General features: G+C 39.0%; 1 protein-coding gene across 1 annotated transcript in view; it reads right to left on the minus strand.

Moving 5' to 3' along the window:
* Positions 1–19160, minus strand: part of HIBADH (3-hydroxyisobutyrate dehydrogenase) — a 108670-nt gene extending 89510 nt beyond the window's left edge. Inside the window, exons 1-2 of the mRNA XM_025464468.3 lie at positions 18885–19160; positions 6578–6738 (exon numbers count right to left, since the gene is read on the minus strand). Coding sequence (XP_025320253.1) covers positions 6578–6738; positions 18885–18975 — 252 coding nt within the window. The 5' untranslated portion in view covers positions 18976–19160. The remainder of the gene's footprint in view (positions 1–6577; positions 6739–18884) is intronic.
* Positions 19161–22830: the final 3670 nt, after the last annotated feature.

The raw sequence follows: 22830 nt of genomic DNA on the forward strand, positions 1-22830 counted from the left end.
GGCACCAACAATTAGTTCACAGATCTAAGAGTAGACTTCACACCTAAGCTCCTCATACCCATGAACTGGCAGTGCCAATTCATGCAACTGCCAAGTGCATGGAGTGCCCAATCAACCCCCTGCATCCCTAGCATCTGCTTCTTGGGATGCCTGGGTTGCCAGAGTACTGCTAACCCCTCAATTATATAGGAAAGTAGTGTCAAAGCTCACAGGTCCGGAAAAAACACACAATGATAGTGATAGCTGGAATGTCACCACTGTACTGGCCACAACTGCTCCATATCTAATGACTATATACATTTGGTACATTATAATAACATTCTCTAATTTGCACTACAGAAGGCATGTTTATTAGACAGATACACAGACATGTGTGTCCAACTATTCAAATCATCTTGACTTCCATGGGATGACTTCAAGACTCTGAAATAATTGACTGACAAAATTTGGCCACGACTCAAAAGCTGGGGGAAAAAAACAAACCTTGTTGCCGGTCTGACATTAACCACAAAAGCCTTTAGGAGCCAAACTAATTAGAGTCCCTTCAATTACATTTACTAATTGAATGGATAAGCAAAGACAGCATGGATCAGTGAAAGGAACACTAATTTGGGAAGCCAGAGACCCAGGTTTAGTTGCAGCCCAGCCACTAAGGTCATGTGTGATTTTGTGAAAATCACTTAACCTCTCTGGCTTCAGTTTCTGAATCTACAAAATAAGAATAGTCACTTGGGTTATCTTTAAGGGTTTCTATCTCCAAAATGGAAAGGATACCTAGGTAAAGAAATTTTTCACATTTAGTAAACTTAAGTTCTAGGAAAGTTTAGCCTTTGTGAAAAAGGATTCATGGGATATGATCAATACAAAGGTACAGCATTAACAAGACTCTTCTGCACCTCCCTATCTGTGGACAGTCACTGACCTGGCTGACTCTGGGCCACGGCTCTGCTCTGTCATGATCATCCAGAAAGATCTTGCTAATTCCATCTGCTTCATTCTTAAATTATTATGAATTAAGATGACTCTACTTTTCCATTATCTCAATTTTAACTACAGGAGATTGGTTTCCTTGTGTATCACAATATCTTCAGTCTTTAAGAATTTTTGTAGCCAATTTCTCTGGATTTAGACTCATCTGTATGCTAATACCTATCTATGGCAGGTATGCAATACAAGGCGTAAAAGACTGGACTAATTAAAGACAAAATCTGCTTTGCTGGGTTGGGGGGCAAGGATGGGGGCATCAAGGCCAGAGTAATCTGAAGGAATTCCACTGCCTTTTTACATATCCATCGGAAGGAGACAACTATTAACTAGTAACTTTACACAAAGAAAAACCTCACTGACTTCCAAACAAAACAGTCACAAAAGTTAAGATCAGCATTGCTTCCAAGAAAGCCAAATGGGTAAGAGAAACTTGCTAAGAAGCAAAATGAACATGACCTTGGTTAAACCTGCCACTCTGTTTTTTAATCTTTCCAAGTAGAAAAGCACACTGTTACTTCAAAATTAGACTACACTTGAAAAACGGACAAAAACAGTTTGTGCCTACATCTTGAAACATTTGGTCAACAATGACAGAGCCCACTGAGCAAGAGGCTTTTAAAGTTCTCATTTAATGAGACCTGTGTGGATGCCAGCTTAGATCCCGAGGGAATTACTTAACCAAACATGCTCAGCCTTACAACCCAAGAACCAGATAATTTCCAAGTTTTCAAAGAAAAAAAAACAAAAGAAAAGACAATCTAATTAGGCCTCGTTCAACCAGAAAACACACAGAAATGGTGTAAAAGTCCCAAGACTTTTGGCACAGATCAGCAGCATCTCCAAGGAAATTCCTAGACAATGAAAATAAAAATGAAGCAAAAGTCATATGCCCTTGACGCTAATGCTTAAAAAGAGAAATTGGTATTTTCCACAAAACAAAAGTGGGATGGAAGGGACAGTGCAGAATATATTCTTAAATGGGGATGCTATCAAATCACTTTATCTTCTAGTTGGGTTTTAATTTTTATCATCAGTCTTTCATTTAAAAATATGTCGACAGTTGTCTTCAAAGCACTCTGGACTCCATTACTCAGCCAAGATAGTGGTATGGTATGTTCCCATGGGTGGTGTTGGGGAATGAAGATTTGGGAGAGATGACAGAGACACAATAACAACCCTGTAACAAGAGTAGTAAGAATAGTAATAGCAGTAATAGCATTCTCTATATGCCAGGTTCTCCAGGACTAAAAAGGTACTATTAAAAATCCCAATTTTATAAAATGAGGAAATTCAAGTAGGGAAAGGTTAAATAATCTGTCCAAAGTCACACAGCCAGCAAATGGTAGAGCTGAGATTTAAACCCAGGCAGTCTGGTTCCAGGGTTTATGTTTTTTTTCTTTCTTTTTTTTTTTCAGGGTTTATGTTTTTATACTGCATTCACAATTTATCAATTCATGATTTCTAATATACAAAATCTTGATGATTACCTTTGTAATGTAGGTTACATTCTTAGAAAAGATTCTAAAAGTTGAAATGATACATCATTGTAGGTTAAACCTGAGTTTCCAACAGAAATAAGGCTATAAGAAAGGGAACTGAAAGAAGAATGCCCACATTTTTTGTGGAAATGACCAAAATTAACATATTTAACCAAGTATAAATACCTTATTAGCATAGTTTAACTTTTTTTTTTTTAATTGGCTCCATGCCCTCTCATGGAGCCCAATGTAGGGCTTAAACTCATAACCCTGAGATCAAGACCTGAGCTCAGATCAAGAGTTGGATGTTCAACCACCTGGTGCCCCAAGATAACATTTTTTTTAAAGTAAACTCTATGTCCAACATGGAGCTTGAACTCATGACCCTGAGATCAAGAGTCAAATGCTCTACCAACTGAGCCAGCCAGGTACACCTACAATCTAAGGTTAACATCAGAAGACATAAATAAATTGATTAAATACCATCAAGCTTGTCAAAGTTTTTATTTCCTTCATAACACATGTAATATGTTCTACTACTAGATTAGGCTTGAAGAAAACGTGCAGGGTTAGAACATTCTAAAGCATTTCTTCACCTGAAACTGCAGGTGGCTATCATGCACCTTGATGGCAGAGAAGCCTCTGAGCAAAGCATAGACAAGAGGCAGACAGAAAGGAATCTGATAACATCTGTGCCCAAAATTCAGCTGTGCCTTGGGTCAGACCATTCCCTAACAATAAATCCCCACTTCTGCTTTAAAAAAAAAAAAAAGGCACTTCAAGAAAATGCCCAAAGTTCTTTAGAACCGGGTATCTCTATTTTGGTACTTTCTCTCCCTGTAAATTTCTCACTGAAAGCACAATCAACATTAGAAACCAAGTAGCCAGGGGATCCTGGGTGTCTCAGTTGGTTAAGCATCTGCCATCGGCTCAGGTTGTGATTCCAGAGTCCTGGGATCGAGCCCAGCATCGAACTCCTGGCTCAGTGGAGAGCCTTCCTCTCCCTCTCCCCCTGATCATGCTTTCTCTCTCTCAATGTCTCTCTCTCTCACTATCTCTCTATCAAATAAATAAACAAAATTAAAAAAAAAAAAACTAGCCAGTCTATGCAATTGTTGGGGGAAAAAATCCATTTTCTTCAGCTGCCATTTTATCAGCTTCACCTGACATAGTAATATTGGGAGATGGGGAGTGGGGTGGGGGGGACACACGGACAACTCCTATCCTTAAAATGGAAGTGTCAACACAAATAGACTCTTAACTGTCGAACCCCTAAACTTTTCACTGCACTATTGTGCACAACGGCAAGAGGTTTTAAGGTTTTCACCTATATTTTTCCATCCCATTCCAAGTCTGGTCTTTGTCTTTTAGTAGTAGAATGAAACTCATTTTTTCTCTTATCCAACATTTTTGAAAACTAAATATAGCTATGAAATAATAATGGTGACACTTTAATATATCAGTACTTATTCATCCAAATTGTTACCTTTTAAAGTAGCCCTCAGGAAATTACACTTGTTCAAATGACATTGCCACTATTCAAAACATTTTTTAGGCTGCCATCATAAATCATTTAACAAATGTTTTCATTTTATATGGTATGATACTTACCCTTAGGCCCAAAGCTTTCTTACCTTTATCCTTCTTCTTTCATTCATCCAAGTTTCACTTTCTCCTACCCTCTACTGCTGTTATAATCAATACTCAGAAGACCTCATACAGTCAAGGTCATAAGGGAACCAGGGATGTGAGAGAGAAAAGATGTGGGAAAAGAGGATTCTCTCTTCTAGGCTGTTGCCTCAGTGTGAACCATCCACAAAACTTTTCCCACTATGTGTTGGGGACACGGGTGGGAACTATAGACAAGAAGCTCAGACACATCTTCACTCTTCACCAATCTGGGAGGAGTAGCTACCCAGAATCCATCTTCTTCCCTTCCTCATATCTACTTATATATCTCAAGAAAAAGGGAAAAAAGGGGAAATCCAGTAACTGACTCTGTGTCCTAGAATCTTCTCATTTCTATTTAGGAATCTGAGAGATACTGTCTCTATGACTTTCATTTCAGACTATACCATTTCTGTCTGGAGATGAGCAAAGATTTTACACAATATTTTTATAGTTCCTCTGAGAAATGACTCTTTAACATTTATTTTTTTCCTCCTTAAAAACCACTTCAGTACTTTATTATAGTCAAAGTGCAAAATTTTTTAAAGATTTTATTTATTCATTCATTAGAGACAGAGAGGCAGAAGGAGAAGCAGGCTCCCCTTGGGGAGCCTGATGCAGGACTCAATTCTAGGACCCCAGGATCACGTCCTGAGCCGAAGGCAGATGCTCAACCAACTGAGCCATCCAGGAGTCCCAAATGCAATTTTAATAGAAACTTTCTCGTAATATTATTTAGTCTTGTCACCCAAGATACACCTAACGCGCTGTCATATCCAATTCAACTTGTTTTATTCTCCACAGTACTATGTGGACTGCTAGACATACAGCAGGTATTCAGAAATTCTACCCTAGAGATGCCTGGGTGGCTCAGTGGTTGAGCGTCTGCCTTCAGCTCAGAGCGTGATCCCAGTCCAGGGATTGAGTCCAGCATCGGGCTCCCTGCATGGAGCCTGCTTCTCCCTCTGTCTGTGTCTCTGCCTCTCTGTGTCTCTCATGAATAAATAAATAAGATAAAAAAAAAAAAAGAAAGAAGAAAGAAAGAAAGAAAGAAAGAAAGAAAGAAAGAAAAGAAAAGAAAAGAAAAGAAAAGAAAAGAAAAGAAAAGAAAAGAAAATTCTACCCAAAGTAGAATTCTACCCTAGAGTAGAAATCTCTAGAAACTTAAACCTGATCTTTACATAGGCATTACATTTCTTAGTATTTACTTCAGGTCTATCATCCAGAAGTGGGCTGTTTAATTTTTTCTTTCACTTTTTTCTATATTCCTCAGGAAATTTTTAGTATTCTCCTAATTCTAGGATTACATTCAGCTCTTACTTACCAATCTACAATTTGCACAAGAATTTCCTTCATACCTCAAAAAAACAAAACTCTAAAATCGGTTACATGATTTTACATGATCTCCTGTCATATGAGTTATTGATAAAGTTTAACAAATCCAAAGAGGAACTGACCAGTAGTTACTATCATCTAACAGGATATAATACTCTAGTCCAAAAATTCCTGATATAAGAATGATAGACTAAAAACCAAACACTAGAGATCTGTCATAACTTAGCTCTGTACTTCATTATGACACACAGTGTTTCTAAGTTGTCTTCTGGTTTATGGCCAATAACATATTTATTCACGAAGTGCTGCCATACAATATTTATGAAGTACATTCACATACATTCTCTTGTTTAAGCCTCATAATCTAAAGACGTAGGCTGTCATGATTCCCATTTCACAGTTGCAAAAATCAGCGGAGGTGAAATAATTTGCCCCCCAGTAAGAAAGCAGGTAAGTATTTAAGCTGGGATTCAAACTAAGCTATCCCTAAGCCTATTCTGGTCCTAGGACAATTGTGCCTCTCAATAACATGGAAAGCTACTTCCACCAAACTACCTGCTTTTACAGGACAATCAGTAAAGTTATGGTCTCAGAAAACTGATATATAGCCAAAGCAATCGCCTTTGACTCAACCTAGGAAATGTTCCCAATCATCTGCCAAAGAATAAATTGCCTCAATTCTCTGTTGCACAGATGTTTGATGAAAGTTAACAGGGCAGCCAGGTGGCTCACCGGTTTAGCACCACCATCAGCCCAGGGCCTGATCCTGGAGACCAGGGTCACGTCCCGCATCGGGCTCCTTGCATGGAGCGCATGGAGCCTGCTTCACCCTCTGTCTGTGTGTTTGCCTCTCTCTCTCTCTCTCTGTCTCTCATGAATAAATAAATAAAATCTTTTAAAAAAATAAATAAAAGTTAACAATAACAACTATATATATTATATACACACACACACACACTTGTATTTATATATACAAAAAAACAACAAATACATAACATGCATAAAATTAACAATGAAATAGGTTTATAATTCCAATGGGTATACTCCTAAATTGTCATATTGATTTTTAAACATCAAAATCTAGAACACATCTAAAGAAAAGGCCTTACCTGTTCACCTGCATCTTGAAACTCTTTACATGCATCAGGGAACACATCATAAATAATGAGTGGATAGCCATGTTTCATGAGGTTTTTTGCCATTGGATTCCCCATGTTGCCCAGTCCAATGAATCCAACTGGAGTCTTAGAAGCCATTGACCTAGAACATACTGATTTCAATAAATTACTTTTAGTAGGAGCGGTGACATTTCTTATTGTAAACATTCATTCGGTATTAGGTCAGTTGTTACTGAGATGTTCTCTATTTTTAAAAAAGCTTTAAGGGATGTCTGGGTGGTTCAGCGGTTTGGTGCCTGCCTTTGGCCCAGGGCGTGATCCTGGAGACCAGGGATAGAGTCCCGCGTTGGGCTCCCTGCATGGAACCTGCTTCTCCCTCTGCCTATGTCTCTGCCTCTCTCTCTCTGTGTCTCTCATGAATAAATAAATAAAATCTTTAAAAAAAAAAAACTTTATAATGCTAGATTTAAATCATCTAATCATATTTAAAGACATCAACCATGTACAAGTAGATTAACATCTAATTATTTCATTCTATAGGAAACAGCTATACAATTTTAAGCAATCTGGTTTCTACCTCTATATAATATCCCTTTACCATTTTTAACAATAAATTTTAAAACGTTATCACTTCTAAAATATGTACTTTATAATGTGAAGTACTCTAGATTCCTCATATCTATTTTATATCCTTTAATAATATGTATGACAAACTAAAAATATTCAATAAAACATGTATCTTGGACAAGGTCCAAGAATGGAAAAGTTTTTTACCTTCTCACCCCCACGTTTTAGAAATCATCCCCTCCAATGGTATAAACAACATCTTAAGAAAATGTTAAACCAACTAAGTCACCAGTTTATAAGGTGGGCTCTAGGGAAGAAGACAGGGATGGGCTTTAAAAGGCAAGGGTAATCGTTAAGGTGCCTTGGGCTAACAACTCCATGCACTTTCAAAGAAGCAGCATTTCCATTTGCAGGAAAAGAATTGTTCTTAAAAAGCTGTATGCTGGTTCTATTTGATTTTCTTCTTTTTCACAAGAGGCCTTTTGAAATCATACTGGGGCATAGAATAAAAAGTAATGCTTTTTGCAAGAGAGAGCAAAAGGACTTTGCATTGCCATGAAAATAACCTTAAATACCATTTTTCCATTTCTAGATTTAGAACTCCACTCAACACGTATTTACTACACGAAGTACTATGACAGAGCCCGAGATAGACATAAGCAAGATATACAGTCCTTACCCTTGAAGAGCTCCCACTCTTCTGAAAGAATAACTCCACTTGCCCTTTTCCTTGCCAATTCAAAGCTTTTTTTTTTTTTCTTTGTCTTTCAAGGACTCCAGTTATAAAACTGTGTAGTATACCAACTAATCACAGATACCCTTTTAAGTTTCAGGTCCATCAACTGATGGGTCCCTGCTCTTCCTTGAATTTAATTTAAATGTAATGAGCTTTCCTAAAAGCAAATTATTTGAAGCCCTAAAGCTTAAGAAATAGAGGTCTTCTGGAGCACCTGGCTGGTGGAGCATGCAGTTCTTGATCTGGAGGTTATGAGTTTGAGCCCCACGTTGGGTGCAGAAATTACTTAAAATCTAAGAAGAAAGAAAGAGAAAGAAAGAAAGAAAAGAAAGAAAAGAAAGAAGGAAGGAAGGAAGGAAGGAAGGAAGGAAGGAAGGAAGGAAGGAAGGAAGGAAGGAAGGAAGGAAAAAGAAAGAAAGAAAGAAAGAAAGAAAGAAAGAAAGAAAGAAAGAAAGAGGAGAAGAGAAGAAAAGAAAAGAAAAGAAAAGAAAAAAGAAGAGAGAAAAGAAAAGAGAAAAGAAAAAAGAAAAAAGAAAAGAAAAGAAAAGAAAAGAAAAGAAAAGAAAAGAAAAGAAAAGAAAAGAAAAGAAAAGAAAAGAAAAAAAGAGGTCATCCTGGGTTAGGAGCATATTTATTTCCTTTCAACTTGATGATTGACTCTAACATTTCCATTAACTATGGGTGTCATTCTTGTGCAACATCATCTTACCAGTTTAAGTTTAACACAGTGGGTATAATAGGAGTCCTGTGTCTGACTTCCTGGCCCACAAGGGGTTCAATGACAGAGAAATGACACCTAATAGAAATGTTATGATATTAAACAGAATGAGAAGCATACTTTGTAAAAGAACTCAAGCATTAATAACTAATAGTGCTAATAGCTACTACTACCAGAGTATATTAAGCTTGGGAAAGTATAATTTAACTAAAGACATTAAAAATTAGAAAGACTGTGATTTAAAAATAGTTAATTTAACAGGCAATTACTGAAGTCTAAACATAAGTATGGCAAGGTAGAACCACAATTCATTCACATATTCAACAAATATGAAGCAACTATTATATACCGCACCACAGAAGACACAATGACATATATAGTCCTTGCTGTCAAAAGCCTAAAATCTAAAAGGAAATACACCATGCACACAAATACAAGAAAGCTGAAGATGAAATATAAAAAACAATGCTGACATAAAGAATTCATCTGGTTTAAGCACTTAAAGAAGGTAGCATGTGACCTGAGTATTCTATGATTTCAAATGGAAAGGAGAATAAGAAGGAAGGAAACTCTATATAAAAAAGGAACATGATGGGACACCTGGGTAGCTCAGTGGTTAAGCATCTGCCTTTGGCTCAAGTTGTGGTCTTGGGGTCCTAGGATCAATCCCGCATCAGGCTCCCAGGAGGAAGCCTGCTTCTCCCTCTGCCAACGTCTCTGCCTCTCTCTCTCTGTGTCTCTCACAAATAAACAAATAAAATCTTTTTTTCTTTTTTTTTTTTAAGATTTTGCTTATTTATTCGTGAGAGAGACACAGAGAGACAAGACACAGGCAGAGGGAGAAGCAAGGAGCCCAATGTGGGACTCAGTCCTGGGACTCCAGGATCACACCCTGAGCCAAAGGCAGACGATCAACTGCTGAGCCACTCAGGCATCCCAACAAATAAAAATCTTAAAAAAAAAAAAAAAAAAGGAATATGAATATATGCAAGGAAATAGGAAAGCCAAGACAGAAAAATAAGAGTAAAAGTTAATATTCTTGACAATTTTACTACATGCCAGATACTTACTAAGCATTTTATAAATAGCACTGTCATCATATTCTATCATTAAGCTTCCTTTCAACTGAGCTCTGACACTTAAAAAATTTAAATAAAATGCCCAACTATACTAAACTGCAAGGCCAAGATTCAAATCCAGCCAATCTGACTCTAGATGCTTCACTTTTAACCACTGTATGATATTGCCCTTTATTTTTCCTAGAGGATGCACAAAGAAATAAATAAGAAATAAGATTGAAAGAAACAGTGCAGGGCGCCTAGGTGGCTCAGTTGATTAAGCATCCAACTCTTTATTTCAACTCAGGTCATGTCAGGGCCATGGGTTTGGGATTGAGCCTGCCACTGGCTCTTCACTCAGCAGAAAGTCTACTTGAAATTCTCTCTCTCCATCTCCCTCTGCCCCTCTCTGCTACATGCACTCTCTTTAACATGGATGGATGGATGGATGGATGGATGGATGGATGGAAAGAAAGAAAGAAAGAAAGAAAGAAAGAAAGAAAGAAAGAAAGAAAGAGAGAGAGAGAGAAAGGAAAGAAGAAGCAATGTAACCATAATGTGGAAGATTGGGAAGCATGTTAAACAATTTGACTATATATTTTTTTTGACTATATTTTATAAGGAAGAGGTATTGGGACAGGCAGCAATCTCTGTGACATCATCAGCCTGAGCAATATTTTCTAGATATGTCTTCTCAGGCAAGACTAACAATAAAAATAAATCATTGAGACTAATAATAAAGACTAATGTAACAGTAACACTACTGTAGGTCTCTATTCATCCATTTAAGCTGCTATAACAAATATACCATAGTCTCAGTGGCTTGAACAACAAACATTTATTTCTCACAATTCTGGAAGCTGGGAAATCCAAGATTAAGGTGGCAACAGATCCAGTATCTGGTAAGAGCCCACTTCCTGACTTTGTATATGGCCATCTTCTTATATCCTTTACACGGCAGAGAGCAGAGAACAAGAGAACAAGCTCTCCTGTCTCTTTTTATAAGGATACTAATCCCATTAATAAGGGCTCCACTCTCATAACCTAATTACTTCCCAGAGGCCCCACCTTCTAATACCATCACAGTGGGGATTAGGATTTTGACATATAAAAGGGGGGGGGGGGGAGTGGGCAAACACTCAGTTTATAAATAAGGTCAGAGTTAATAAAAGGTGGTGGCCTTAGAAAAGACAAATATGAAAAAAATTTCAAAGGCAGAAGTAAAAGGACATAGCAAAAGACTGGATTATGGGCTAAAATAAGGGAAAGATCAAAGATGACAGCAAGAAAATAGTGCTTTCAATAACCTAAGTGGAGAAATCAAGAGGGATATCTCCCTTTTAAATAAAGTAACTGTGAACTGTCATGTCAATGAGCTGAAAGATATCCCACAGGCTTAGAAATATTATAACCAATTACCATCATGTCAGAGATAGGATGAAAAAAAAGGTATGTATAAGGTAACAATCTGCTTTAAGGTGCAAACAGAAATTGTGGCAGTTGATACAATTGCCAAATGAGAGTAAAAAAGATTGAAAAGCAAAGCCCAAGGGAATGTCAACATTTAGAAGTCAAAAAGAATAAGAAACCAAAAAAAAAAAAAAAAAAAAAAAAAAAAAAAAAAAAAGAATAAGAAACCAATTCTGAACCCACAAAATGTTAAAATTACGGGACAAGGATATTCAAAGTTATAATAACTGTAGTCTGTATTTTCCAAAAATAGAGATATGGAAGATACAAGAGAGACCCAAAATTGAATTTCATAAGATGAAAACGACCATGTATAAGATGAAAATCACACTGGATTAAAAGCAGAATAGATACTGCAGAATAAAGGATTAGTGTTCTTAAAGACACAGCAATAGAAACTATCCAAAACAGCATGCAGAGAGAGAAGAAACAACCTAAAAAAGAGAACATTCGTGAACTGTGAGACAACTTCAACCACCCAAATACACAAGTAACTAGTTATCAAATGAGAGAAAAGTAGAGACAGAAAAAATATATAAAGAAATAACACCCAAAAATGTCCAAATCTGATGAAAACTATAAACCCCCACCATACACATCCAAGAAGCTCAGTGAACCCCAACACAAGAAACATAAACACAACTATACCACAATACATCATAATCAAAATGCTCAAAAGCAGCCAGAGGAAAAGACACTGTATACAGAGTAGCAAAGATAAGGCAAATTTCTTGTCAGACACAAAGCAAGTGAGAATGTAGCCGACCATCATCTTAAAAGTACTGAAACAACAACTGTCAAGGTAGGAATCTATATTCAGTAAAAATATATTATTACAAATATTTGTGTATGCAAAGGGACAGGAAGAAATTTGGAGGCATGTCGGGTATGGTCACAATCTTGATTATGGTGATAGTTGCACAGGTATATACATATGTCAAAACTCATCAGATTATATGCCTTAAATATGTACATTTATTATAAGTCAACTATAATACAATAAAGCTATTTTTTAAAAACGTTTACAAAACAAACAAGAGAAGACAGTTCTCAAATAAAAGATACTAAAATGATATATTAATCAAATGCAATGTATGAAGTTTGAATGGAAACTGACTTGGAAAAAATTTAAAAACTATAAAAGATTTTTTTTTAGATTTATTTATTTATTTGAAAGAGAGAGAGACTGAGAGAGAGAACAAGTAGAAGGGAAGGGCAGAGGGAGAAGCAGAATCCCTGTGGGGTAGGGAGTCTAATGCAGGACTTGATCCCAGAATCCTGGGATCATGACCTGAGCCAAAGGCAGACGCTTAACCAACTGAACCACCCAAGTGCCCTATAAAAGGATATTTTAAGAAAATTTTGGAACTGAAAATATAAACTGGTTATTAAGTGATGTTATAGAATTGCTAATTGTCTTAGGTAATGATAGTTTGGTTATATAGGAGACCATTCTTATTCTTAGGAGATTCACTCTGCATTACTTAAGGTTGAAGGGTCATGATAGCTGCATTTACTTTCAAATTATACAGGTAGGATATGAATATATTTGGAAAGAAATAAAGCAAATATGTCAAAATGTTAACAGCTGTTGACTCTAAACAAAGATTTCACAGATATTCAATGCATTATTCTTTCAATATTTTTGCTTGAAATTTTTAACAATAAAATAAAAAGAAAAAAAAGCATATCTAACATGGAAAAAAAAATCACAAACATGACAAAATACAAATAACCAGGAAAAACACTTGCAACACACAAGAGAAACAGCACTACTTTGTTTAAAATCTAGAAGAAACATGAATAACTCATTTTTTTAAGCAAGTAAAAATCACAAAATAATAGTAAACCGAAAATATGTAAATGACAAAACCTTTAAAAATATACTCAATTCTGTCATAATTGGAGTAATACAAAACAAAGCAATGTAGTAGCATTTTTCACTTATCAGATGAACAAATTCGTTTCTCTGATAAAAGTACTGGCAAGGAAGGACTGATGAAAACATGTACCCTCATACTGCAGAATCACATTTTAGGTCAGCCTTTTGGATGACTTTTTTTTTTTTTTTTCTTTTAATGAGAGTCACACAGAGAGAGAGAGAGAGGCAGAGACATAGGCAGAGGGAGAAGCGGGCTCCATGCACCGGGAGCCCGACGTGGGATTCGATCCCGGGTCTCCAGGATCACGTCCTGGGCCAAAGGCAGGCGCCAAACCGCTGCGCCACCCAGGGATCCCCTTGGATGGCTATTTGAAAAAAAATTATCTACATTTGAATTTTATTATGAAATTCAAATTTAAAATGTACATACTCTTTGACACAGTAATTCCATATCTAGGAATTTATGCTATACTGGGGTGTCAGCACAGTTTTTCTTAAAGGGTCAGGTAGGAAACATTTTCAGCTTTCCAGGCCACGAGGCCTCTGTCACAGCTATTCAACTCTAATTTTAAAGCAGCCATAAACAATCTATAGACAAATGACCATGCTCGTGTTTCAATACAATTTTATTTACAAAAAAACAGGGGCCCAGCTATAGGCCACAGTTTGTTGACTCCTACTAGGAGGTTATTAAGTGAAAAAAAAAGCAAGATAAAGAGCATTATATATAATAAAGTACCATGGGTAAGGACACATGCATTAACTTTTACTGAATTTCTGTAAGAATATGTAAGAAACAGTAGTTACATCTAGAGAGTTGTTGGACTGATGGGTCAGAGTTAGAGAAAAGACTATTTTTTATAATCTTTTGAGTTTTTACCATGTGCATACAACTTTTTAAACTACTTTCATAATAAAATAAAATTAATGAATTGGCACACAGTGAGAGTTTACTAATGTTATATGAGTGAATGACAACTAGACAGAGCTTTCATCAAGTGGACATACGGGGATAAAGTCAGTTCTGAAGCAATCACAGAATAAAGACGGTGATAAAACGGATTCAGCAAAGTGGATCCGCAACCATTAAACACTGCAGGTTGACTCTCCATTATCCCTTCCTCCCAGATCCAGAGGCAAGTTCTAAATAATTAAACCAATTACGGTAATGCCATCTCTCTACAACTGGTTAGGTTCCAGAGATTGGCAGCCCTAGGTAAACCATTTGGAAATGCTGTGGGTAATCTGAATATGTAACAAGGAATGAACCAGAGATTAACAAAAGGATTGTATCTAATCAGCAAATTTCTGTGACTATCAGTAGTAACATTACTTAAGTGACATCCAGGAGGAACACAGATCACAGACAAGAGAAGTTACCCAGAAAAAGAGCAGGAGGTAGAGAAAAAATAATACTAAAATGCTATCAAAGGCATCACTGAAATTCCTAATTACAAGTAAATCTGAAGTCTAAGCTGGATACAGACAAACTTAGAAAGGGACTTAATGAAATGAGGGAGCAGAAAAGGACATCTATGTATGAGGGAACAGAAAAGTACATCTATGAAATGAGGGAGCAGAAAAGTACATCTATGTATATAGATGTGGGATGGAAATTGGGGGTCAAAGGACTAAGTGTAATAACAATGACATATATAGCACACTGATTAACAGAAAGGGGTTGGGAGGTGGTGTAATACTAACCAGAAGGCCAGTTCAGTTTTTGAATATTGGAAGTATAGCAATACCTAGCAATGAAAATTTGGAAGAGCTGAAGTAGAGTGCTGATGTTAGTTGTTAAAGCCGAGACCCAGCTTTGGATGGGCCAATATGAAAATCGATGAAGATAAAGTCTTTAATGATGGGCTCAGTAGTTCATCTCATTTTTGCTTATGGCAAAGATAGAGAAAGGGTAGTATAATTAGATGACAACGTCAAAAGAGAAGAGAGTTCTTACTGATGGTGATTATATTTAAGAACTCTGAATTCAGAAGACCTACATTCCTATCCAAGCAAGGTCACTTTTTAGATGTATGCCCTTGAATAAGTTCCTTGGTTTCCCTAGACATTAAGTTTTATCAACAAGAGTCACTACTTCAGGTTAAAAATACTTAAGGACGCCTTGAGATAATACATGTAAAGTGTCAAACAGCACCTGGTACCATAGGTCATTAAATATTTGCTACTTCCAGTAGTCAAGAGACAGCACTGGGGTACAAGTCCTATGCCGAATGCCCATTTTGCCTAGTAGGTAAGAAGAGCCAGAGTGTTAGAAAAAGGGATAGAGAATATTTTAGAGGATGCTCCCTATCCAAGAAATAGAGGTCTTATTTAAGGTAAAGCATCAGGAGTGCTTGGACAATACAGAACACCCTCCCAAAGATGCAGAAATTCAAATAAGTAAAAGAGAATTCTCACCCTAAAAGCTTTCAAACTTAAATAATACATTTTCCCTTAAGTAAGTTACACACATTAATACATAGAAATACAGCTGGATAGCTAAAATCAAGCTGGCAGAAAATCAGTCAACACAATACAAAGGTGACACTGGTTGACTGGTAAAGAAACTAGCTAGAAATTTTGGCAAAACTAGTTTCTAAATCCACAAATGTAAATTTATAGGTTATGTCCTTTTTCTCCAATGAGACAGGGGCAAAGGTATCCATATCTTGGTAACATGCAGTGGTACCAAAAAACCAGACTATTCTAAATATGAAAATACAAAAATTGTAGAAAACTGGAAAATATGAAAAAGTATCATAAGGGAAAAAGATAATCTCATTACACAAAAATAATCACTATTAGCATTTTACAGGGCCCATCCAGTTTTTTAAGTGCATTTTTTCATTATATTGAGATTATATAGTACACACAACTTTCATACTACTTTATCACATAATATTATGTCAAAAGTATTCTATCTACTTTATTTTTTTTAAAGATTTTATATATTTATTAATTCATGAGAGACACAGAGAGAGAGAGAGAGAGAGAGGCAGAGACACAGGCAGAGGAGAAGCAGGCTCCATGCAGGGAGTCCGATGTGGGACTCGATCCCGGGTCTCCAGGATCAGGCCCTGGCCAAAGGCAGACCTAAACTGCTGAGCCACCCAGGCTGCCCTCTATATACTTTAATACTAAGAGTTACCAAACTAAGGGTAGTGACTTGCTCTACAAAGGCCTTTATTTGAGTCATTACTTTAGAAATAATTATTTTCCTTATGTAATCTCACAAGTCTAAGGTCAACTTTTGGTTGGAGGATCTTAATCAGCTTTTCAAAGTTTCATGTGCAACCTTAGAGGCTAATGCTAAGGAAAAATATGCTATACATTTTATTTATACTATGCATTGCTTTGGAAGTAGATTTCATATACACAAAAAGGGCCATAGTAAAAAAATTCCCATTTCTGTACATGATGCTGGTTAATTTTCCAATTCCACCTTTGATCAGTGGTCATTTTAAGGTAATCTGATACAAATTATTTTTCCATGTACATGTTGATGAGTCACAAAAAGCACAGAGCTCTTATAATTGTAGATTTTTTTCTTGTCCAATTAAAGAAGTCTAAACTAAATCTAGTTACTTTTTAAAATACAGAACTTTTTAATAAATGATGAAATAGTAATATATGAGTACTTTACTATTTATTTTTCCTTTTTGAGGCTTTTAATATTTTAAAATTAAGATATGCTTTTAGCCAGCAACCTTTAGGTCTCTCTTTTTAAGTAAATACGTCGTATGGATCTTTATAATAGTATCATCCATATGATAAGAACACCCCAAACATACAACAGCAACAAATATCCCACAGAATTCAGAACATTAAATAATGTTACTATTTGAACATTGTTCTTTCTGTCCCTAAACTCTAGATTTGCATGTATTTTTTAAGTTTTTAAGACTCCAATGCCAAAAAAGTTAACGAAAAAGTATATTTAGTAAACTAAAATTAACAAAAACATTTTTTTAATTCTAAAGTTTATTTATTTATTTGAGAGAGAGAGAGAGAGAGCGTGCGCGCCGCGAGTACAAGCACAGAAGGAAGGAGGGCAGGGAAAGGGGAAAGCAGGCTCCCCACGGAGAGCAGAGAGGGACTCCAGGACTCTGAGATCATGACCTGAGCTGAAGGCAGATGCTTAACCAACTGAGCCACCGAGGCACCCAAAATTAACAGAAACATTTAAAACAATTCCACCAAGTAAAAACAATTGTAGTTTTAAGCAATCACACAAAACTAAATATTTAAAATTTATCATAAATCTATATCCATACATCTTTGGGTCAAATAGCCCAAAGAACAAGTTGTATTGCCAAAGTAGTCTAACTAGCATTGGGAGGTAAGTTCATCCAGTTGAGAGGCAACGAGGATAGTCTTAGGCCTCAGGTCCTTCCAGCATGAATTTAAAGAACTTTCATAACTCTGAAATGTGCATCATTAAAATATCATTAGAACAGCTTGTAAAGCCACCAAATAACACATTCGTCTTCCCCTGGCTAATCAAAACTGAAACAACAGCACATTCATGTGAAAACTAGTACAACATTTAGTAATGGAAAAGTGACTAATAGATTCAAGTATCTTCAAAGTGGGAGGTGTTTATATATATATAGCTCAATACATACATGTAGCTCAAATAGTGGTTACACTCAAGTTTAGCAGATTCCATGAGTTTGTATCTTGTTACTGTGATTCTGTATCAGACATCTGTTCTCTTGCATCACATGAAGCCTGCCTGTCTCAAGCCAGAGAGGAAATTCACTGTTCTGCTTTAGTATTACTGAAGGGGAGGAAGGGAAGCTATTAAGCACTAAATTCCCAGCCTGGTATTTTGTTACGTGATCAGAAAATATTAATGCCAAAGCTATTTTAAAAATCCTAAGTATGAAACTGCTCAACAGTGCATTGTTACAGCTCTCAAAGTTTTACAGAAAGACCATGGCAATGTCCCCACAAATCAACCAACTTTTCCAATTAAAGTAGAAACTGCAGGAATGAGGAAGCATCAAGAACTACTTTCTAGATCCTGCTGGGATGCCCCAATTCACTTATGCAAGGGGCTTCAAGTTCTTCGTTGGAAAAATGATTAGATTAGATCCCTGTGGATCTAAAAACTGCCTCTTCCTAAGTCGATGGTTGGCTTCCATGACTTACAATGATATGCAGGGAGGAAGAGGATAGGTTCAGACCACAATTTTGAGGACACTCAAAGTGTCTTGGTTCATAATTTGCCAGAAGTGCCAGCATCTTCGGGTAGCACAGTTACAAAGAAAGGGGGGGTTTCGGAGGAGGCACCCCTTGGTGGTCAAGGGTGACTTAAAACTTGGCTGGAATGACTTGTCACCTGGTTTGTACAGATAACGGTTTGTGTGAGATCATCCTTCGCGATTAAGGTGGTTAACAAAATTCAAGCCCCGCTGCCCGATGGCACTCCCACCGGGGCGCATCCCTGGGGGCGCTGGAAGGTCGGCCAGCGCCGCAAGCCCAGAGTCCGCAGGGGGGTGGGTGCCGGGTCGCCCCCGGGGTTGGGCCCTCCGGCCGTCCTCGGAGCCCGAACTCCAAAGAAGCACGCCCCGGAGCCAAATACTCCTCCCTTGCCCCCAAGCTCTTCCCACCCCTTCCTAAGAGCCGAAGAAGCCGCGGAAAGCCATTCATCTGGATCCCGGGCGGGAGGGGGCGGGGAAAGAACCAGCTAGCTGTGGGACAGGCAGCGGCAGGAGCGGCCAGGCCTTGGGACCAGCCAAAATTGAGGAATTTTAAGCCCCGACCCAACCGCAGCGCCTCCCGTGAAAGCCCTTCTCCGGCCGTCAGGGCGCGAGGAGCGGCAGCCGGAGGAGGGACGGGGGGACAAGGCGCGAGGTCCTTACCCGCTGCAAGGCTGGCCGCGGCCGGGCGCTGGCCGCGGCTCCAATACCGGAGGCCGGAGGCGGCTGCACGGAGCCGTAAGGAGGCTGCCATGCTGCCCCCGCCCCGCCTCCCCGCGGTGACCTCCGCGGCTCCGGGCTCACCCACTGACTGCGAGTGTGCGCCGCGGAGCGGGCGGGATGCGCCGCGGCGTGGGGCCGCGCGCGCACGCGCTCTGCAGCTCAGGGCGAGCTCCCACCGACGAGGCGCGGCCCGGCGAGACCCGGGTCGTCAGTGCCCTGACGGATGGGCGACGCGACCAATCAGGATGCTCGTGTCCGCTAACCGCCAATGGGAAGCCTTTCCGAGCCCCACCCCCATGCAGCGCTCTGGCCCCGCCCCCGAGCTCCGCCCCCGTCCACCGACTGCTGGCGGGAGTCCGCTTGTTTATCAAAACGCAGTGGGTGTGCGGGAGGCGGTGGCTGCAGCTCGCGTCCGACTCCAGAGAGCCCTCGACCGTCCCCCCGCCCCTAAGGACCGCCCCCTGCGTGGCTGCAACTGCCTGTGTTGCCTCTACGCGGACAAGGACAAAACTTGCATTTGCCTGCGGCTGCTGCGATTTTCAGGCAAAAGCAGAAATTCTTCGTCTAAGTATGGGAACCCATTTTTAACTTCAATACGTAATTCTAAAAAATAAAAAATACGGGATCCCTGAGTGGCTCAGCGGTTTAGCACCTGCCTTTGGCCCAGAGCGCGGTCCTGGAGTCCCGGGATCAAGCCCCACGTCGGGCTCCCTGCATGGAGCCTGCTTCTCCCTCTCCCTCTGCCTGTGCCTGTGCCTCTGCCTCTCTCTCTCTATGTCTATCATGAATGAATGAATGAATAAATAAATAAATAAATCGTGGATCTCCTAATGTTAGCATTTGTATTTTTAGCGTCCTTTCATTGAGAAACAACAGAAACCTGCCATAAATGTAATGACTTCATTTTATCTAACCCAACAGTTTCTCCGGAAATTCGAAAGATAGTAGGAAAATAACGTTGCTGACCTTGTTCTCTTTGAAGGGTAGAATTATTAGCAACTCTGTTCCCACGTACATTTTTCTGATCTTTGAAAACTCTGCATTTTGTAAGCAAAAGCTAAGGATAAATGAAAATCCAGAGACTATGTGCGTGTCAGAGAGAGATTGGTTCATTCTTGTCTGTGCTTAGGGTACATATTTGAATCTCTGAACCTTTTGGCCGTAATGGCAGGGCCTCTCGTCTCCACTGACCCCATCAAAGGGTTGTGAGCCCTGCCCACTCCAAAGCAAGACTTGCAACCTTTGGAGAAAGGTAGCATAGGAGGAAAAACAATGAGGAGTGGCTAGGGCAATAGAAAGCTCAAGATGTCCACCACCCCCACTAAATTAATTCTACTTATTCATTTGCCTAGATTGTGCTCACCCAACCTTTTAATCTGAGTAGCAGAATCAACAGATTTGACTTTGACCTTATTTTCTACTTCTGCCCAGTCAGTCACTCATGAGTTGGAAGTGCCTAAAGGAAAAGGAGAGGAATTGGATAGCTTGCAAGCGGGTGCTTTCATGTTTCTGATTACGCTGGCAGTGTTCCCAGGAACTAGTACAGAGTGCAAGGTTCACATTGTGACTGGTACAAAAGCAATTCCCTTCTTTGGCTGTACACTGCAACCCCTTATTCCACACCAACCAAAAAGAAGAAAGAAAGGGTGGGAGGAAGGGAGGGAGGAAAAGAGGAGAGAGGGAAGGGAAGAAAGAAGGGGGGGAAATTATTTCAGCTATTGAGACAGTCTCCTAGATTTGGGTTCCCACCCAAATATATTTATTGGTTTCTTGAGAATGTCCCACCCAATCTTCTCTCCCCAGTTTATTTAGGTTTCAGCTGGAATAGACCTCCTGCAACCAATAAATGTAGCCCTACGGATTTCTATAATTAACTGCTGAAATGTGCTCTGCCTTTCAACTATGTCAACCTACATAGCAGAGCTATTTACAACACAGGACAACATATCAATTGATCTCCCAGCTCCTAAACTTTATATCCCAGTCCTCTTGAGGTTTTATATCCAATCAGATTGTTTTTGTCATTTTTATTGTGAGCTACTGTTTTTTGTTTCTCCAGGTTGTTTATAGAGATCTTTTCTTGAAAATGAGTATTTCTTTACAAACAATTGCCTCTATGAGCGGTGTTTTCCTAGGACTGGAGAGGGGAGAAGGGGCTCAGAAAGAAGGGCAAGCAGAACTAAAGCTGGCCTTGAGATCTTTTTTAATATGTACCTCTTTTCTTAAAAAAAAAAAAACAAAACAAAAAAAAAAACACTAAACTAATGTAATGGCTTTGAAAAGGGATCGAGTATATTGAAAATTTGACTCTTTTTTCCCCAACCAGGACCGAGGGATAAATCACAATTTCTCCATATCCCTACCTCATATAGTTTAATACCTCCTCCCAGAAGTCCTTTGCTGCTTCATAAATTACGACTCTGAGATTTTTATAGAAGTTTATAATAAGCATTATAATTTTTAAATAATTACTATTTGGAGGTGCTTGTAGATATTACTGTGTTTACAAAGGCTGTTACTGCCTATGGCTGGCTTTGCTTGATTGCCTTCCCCATATCTTTGAAGGACATTGTAACTTTCCCCCAGATCTCTCCCATGTAGTTCTGTTTGAAATTGTGTTTCAACACATTAAAGCCTCTTCACTTCTGCTTCTGGGAATATGGAGTGAGTATATTTTTCTCTGTCTCTTCCAATAACTACAACTAAAAACTCTGGGTGTTGTATATAAAACAAATTTAAGAAACTCTGAAAGGTGGAGGAAAAAGTGTCATACTAGCTAGGGACCTCAGGACCAAAGACAAACACAGAGGCAAACTCTTGGGTTTTTGTTTAGCCTTATATTCTCCTACTGGGTACTAGAGAATCTCCAAACTAGACACCTGAAAATGCCAAAAGGCACAGACACAACTGCCCCAGTAAAAGGCTACTCTCTTTAGCCCAAGGATGAGAAAGGGGCAGCCTACCAAGACATAACTTTCAGGAAATAACTAGTCTGCTATAGACAAACACCACACCATAAAAACCTATAGCCCTGCCCCTGCCAGCAAAAGCCAAGTGAGGAGCCTAGACTTGCACAGTCTATAGGCTGTCATGAAACACCCAAACGTCCTAATACCCCAATCCCTCTACACTTCAATCCTGCTGATGTGTCAAAGAAATCCAAGTAGAGAGAGAGGACTTATATCCCATTGCTGAGATGTAACAAATACCCCTTTATGCATATGCCCCATCCCTCTCCTCACAGTGCCATTGGAGACTACATGAGAAGCCTGGACTTCCACCCCTAGGATCAGAGGAAGGGCCTTCACCACTGTCTGGTGTAAGGACGCCAAGCAACCCCAGAATGGTGCCAGTAGAGGCTGCATGGGGAACAGTAATGAGGTTCTCCTATGCCTCCCAGCTAGGGAAGTATCAGTGGAAGCCTAGTGGGAAGTTGAACTCCTACCCAAGCCCACCAGTAATGAGGAGCCCCACCCCTACCATATCACTGTCAATATGGGCAGAATGGGGAAACTCAACTTCTACCCTTACCTGCCATTAACATAGACAATGCCCCTCCTCTGTTCTTTTGCCAGGGCACTTTCAAGAAAAAGTGCTTTATATAAGATACAGAGGGGGTAGCCCGGGTGGCTCAGCGGTTTAGCGCTGCCTTCAGCCCAGGGCGTGATCCTGAAGACCCAGGAAGGACTCCAACGTTGGGCTCCCTTCATGGAGCCTGCTTCTCCCTCTGCCTGTGTCTCTGCCTCTCTCTTTCTCTCTGTGTCTCTCATGAATAAATAAATAAAATCTTTTTTAAAAAACCTTACAAAAATAAATAAATAAATAAATAAATAAATAAATAAATAAATAAATAAATAAATAAGATATGGGGGGAAAAATAACAAGA

Source organism: Canis lupus, chromosome 14 (genome assembly GCF_003254725.2).
Source record: "Canis lupus dingo isolate Sandy chromosome 14, ASM325472v2, whole genome shotgun sequence".
NCBI lineage: Eukaryota > Metazoa > Chordata > Mammalia > Carnivora > Canidae > Canis > Canis lupus.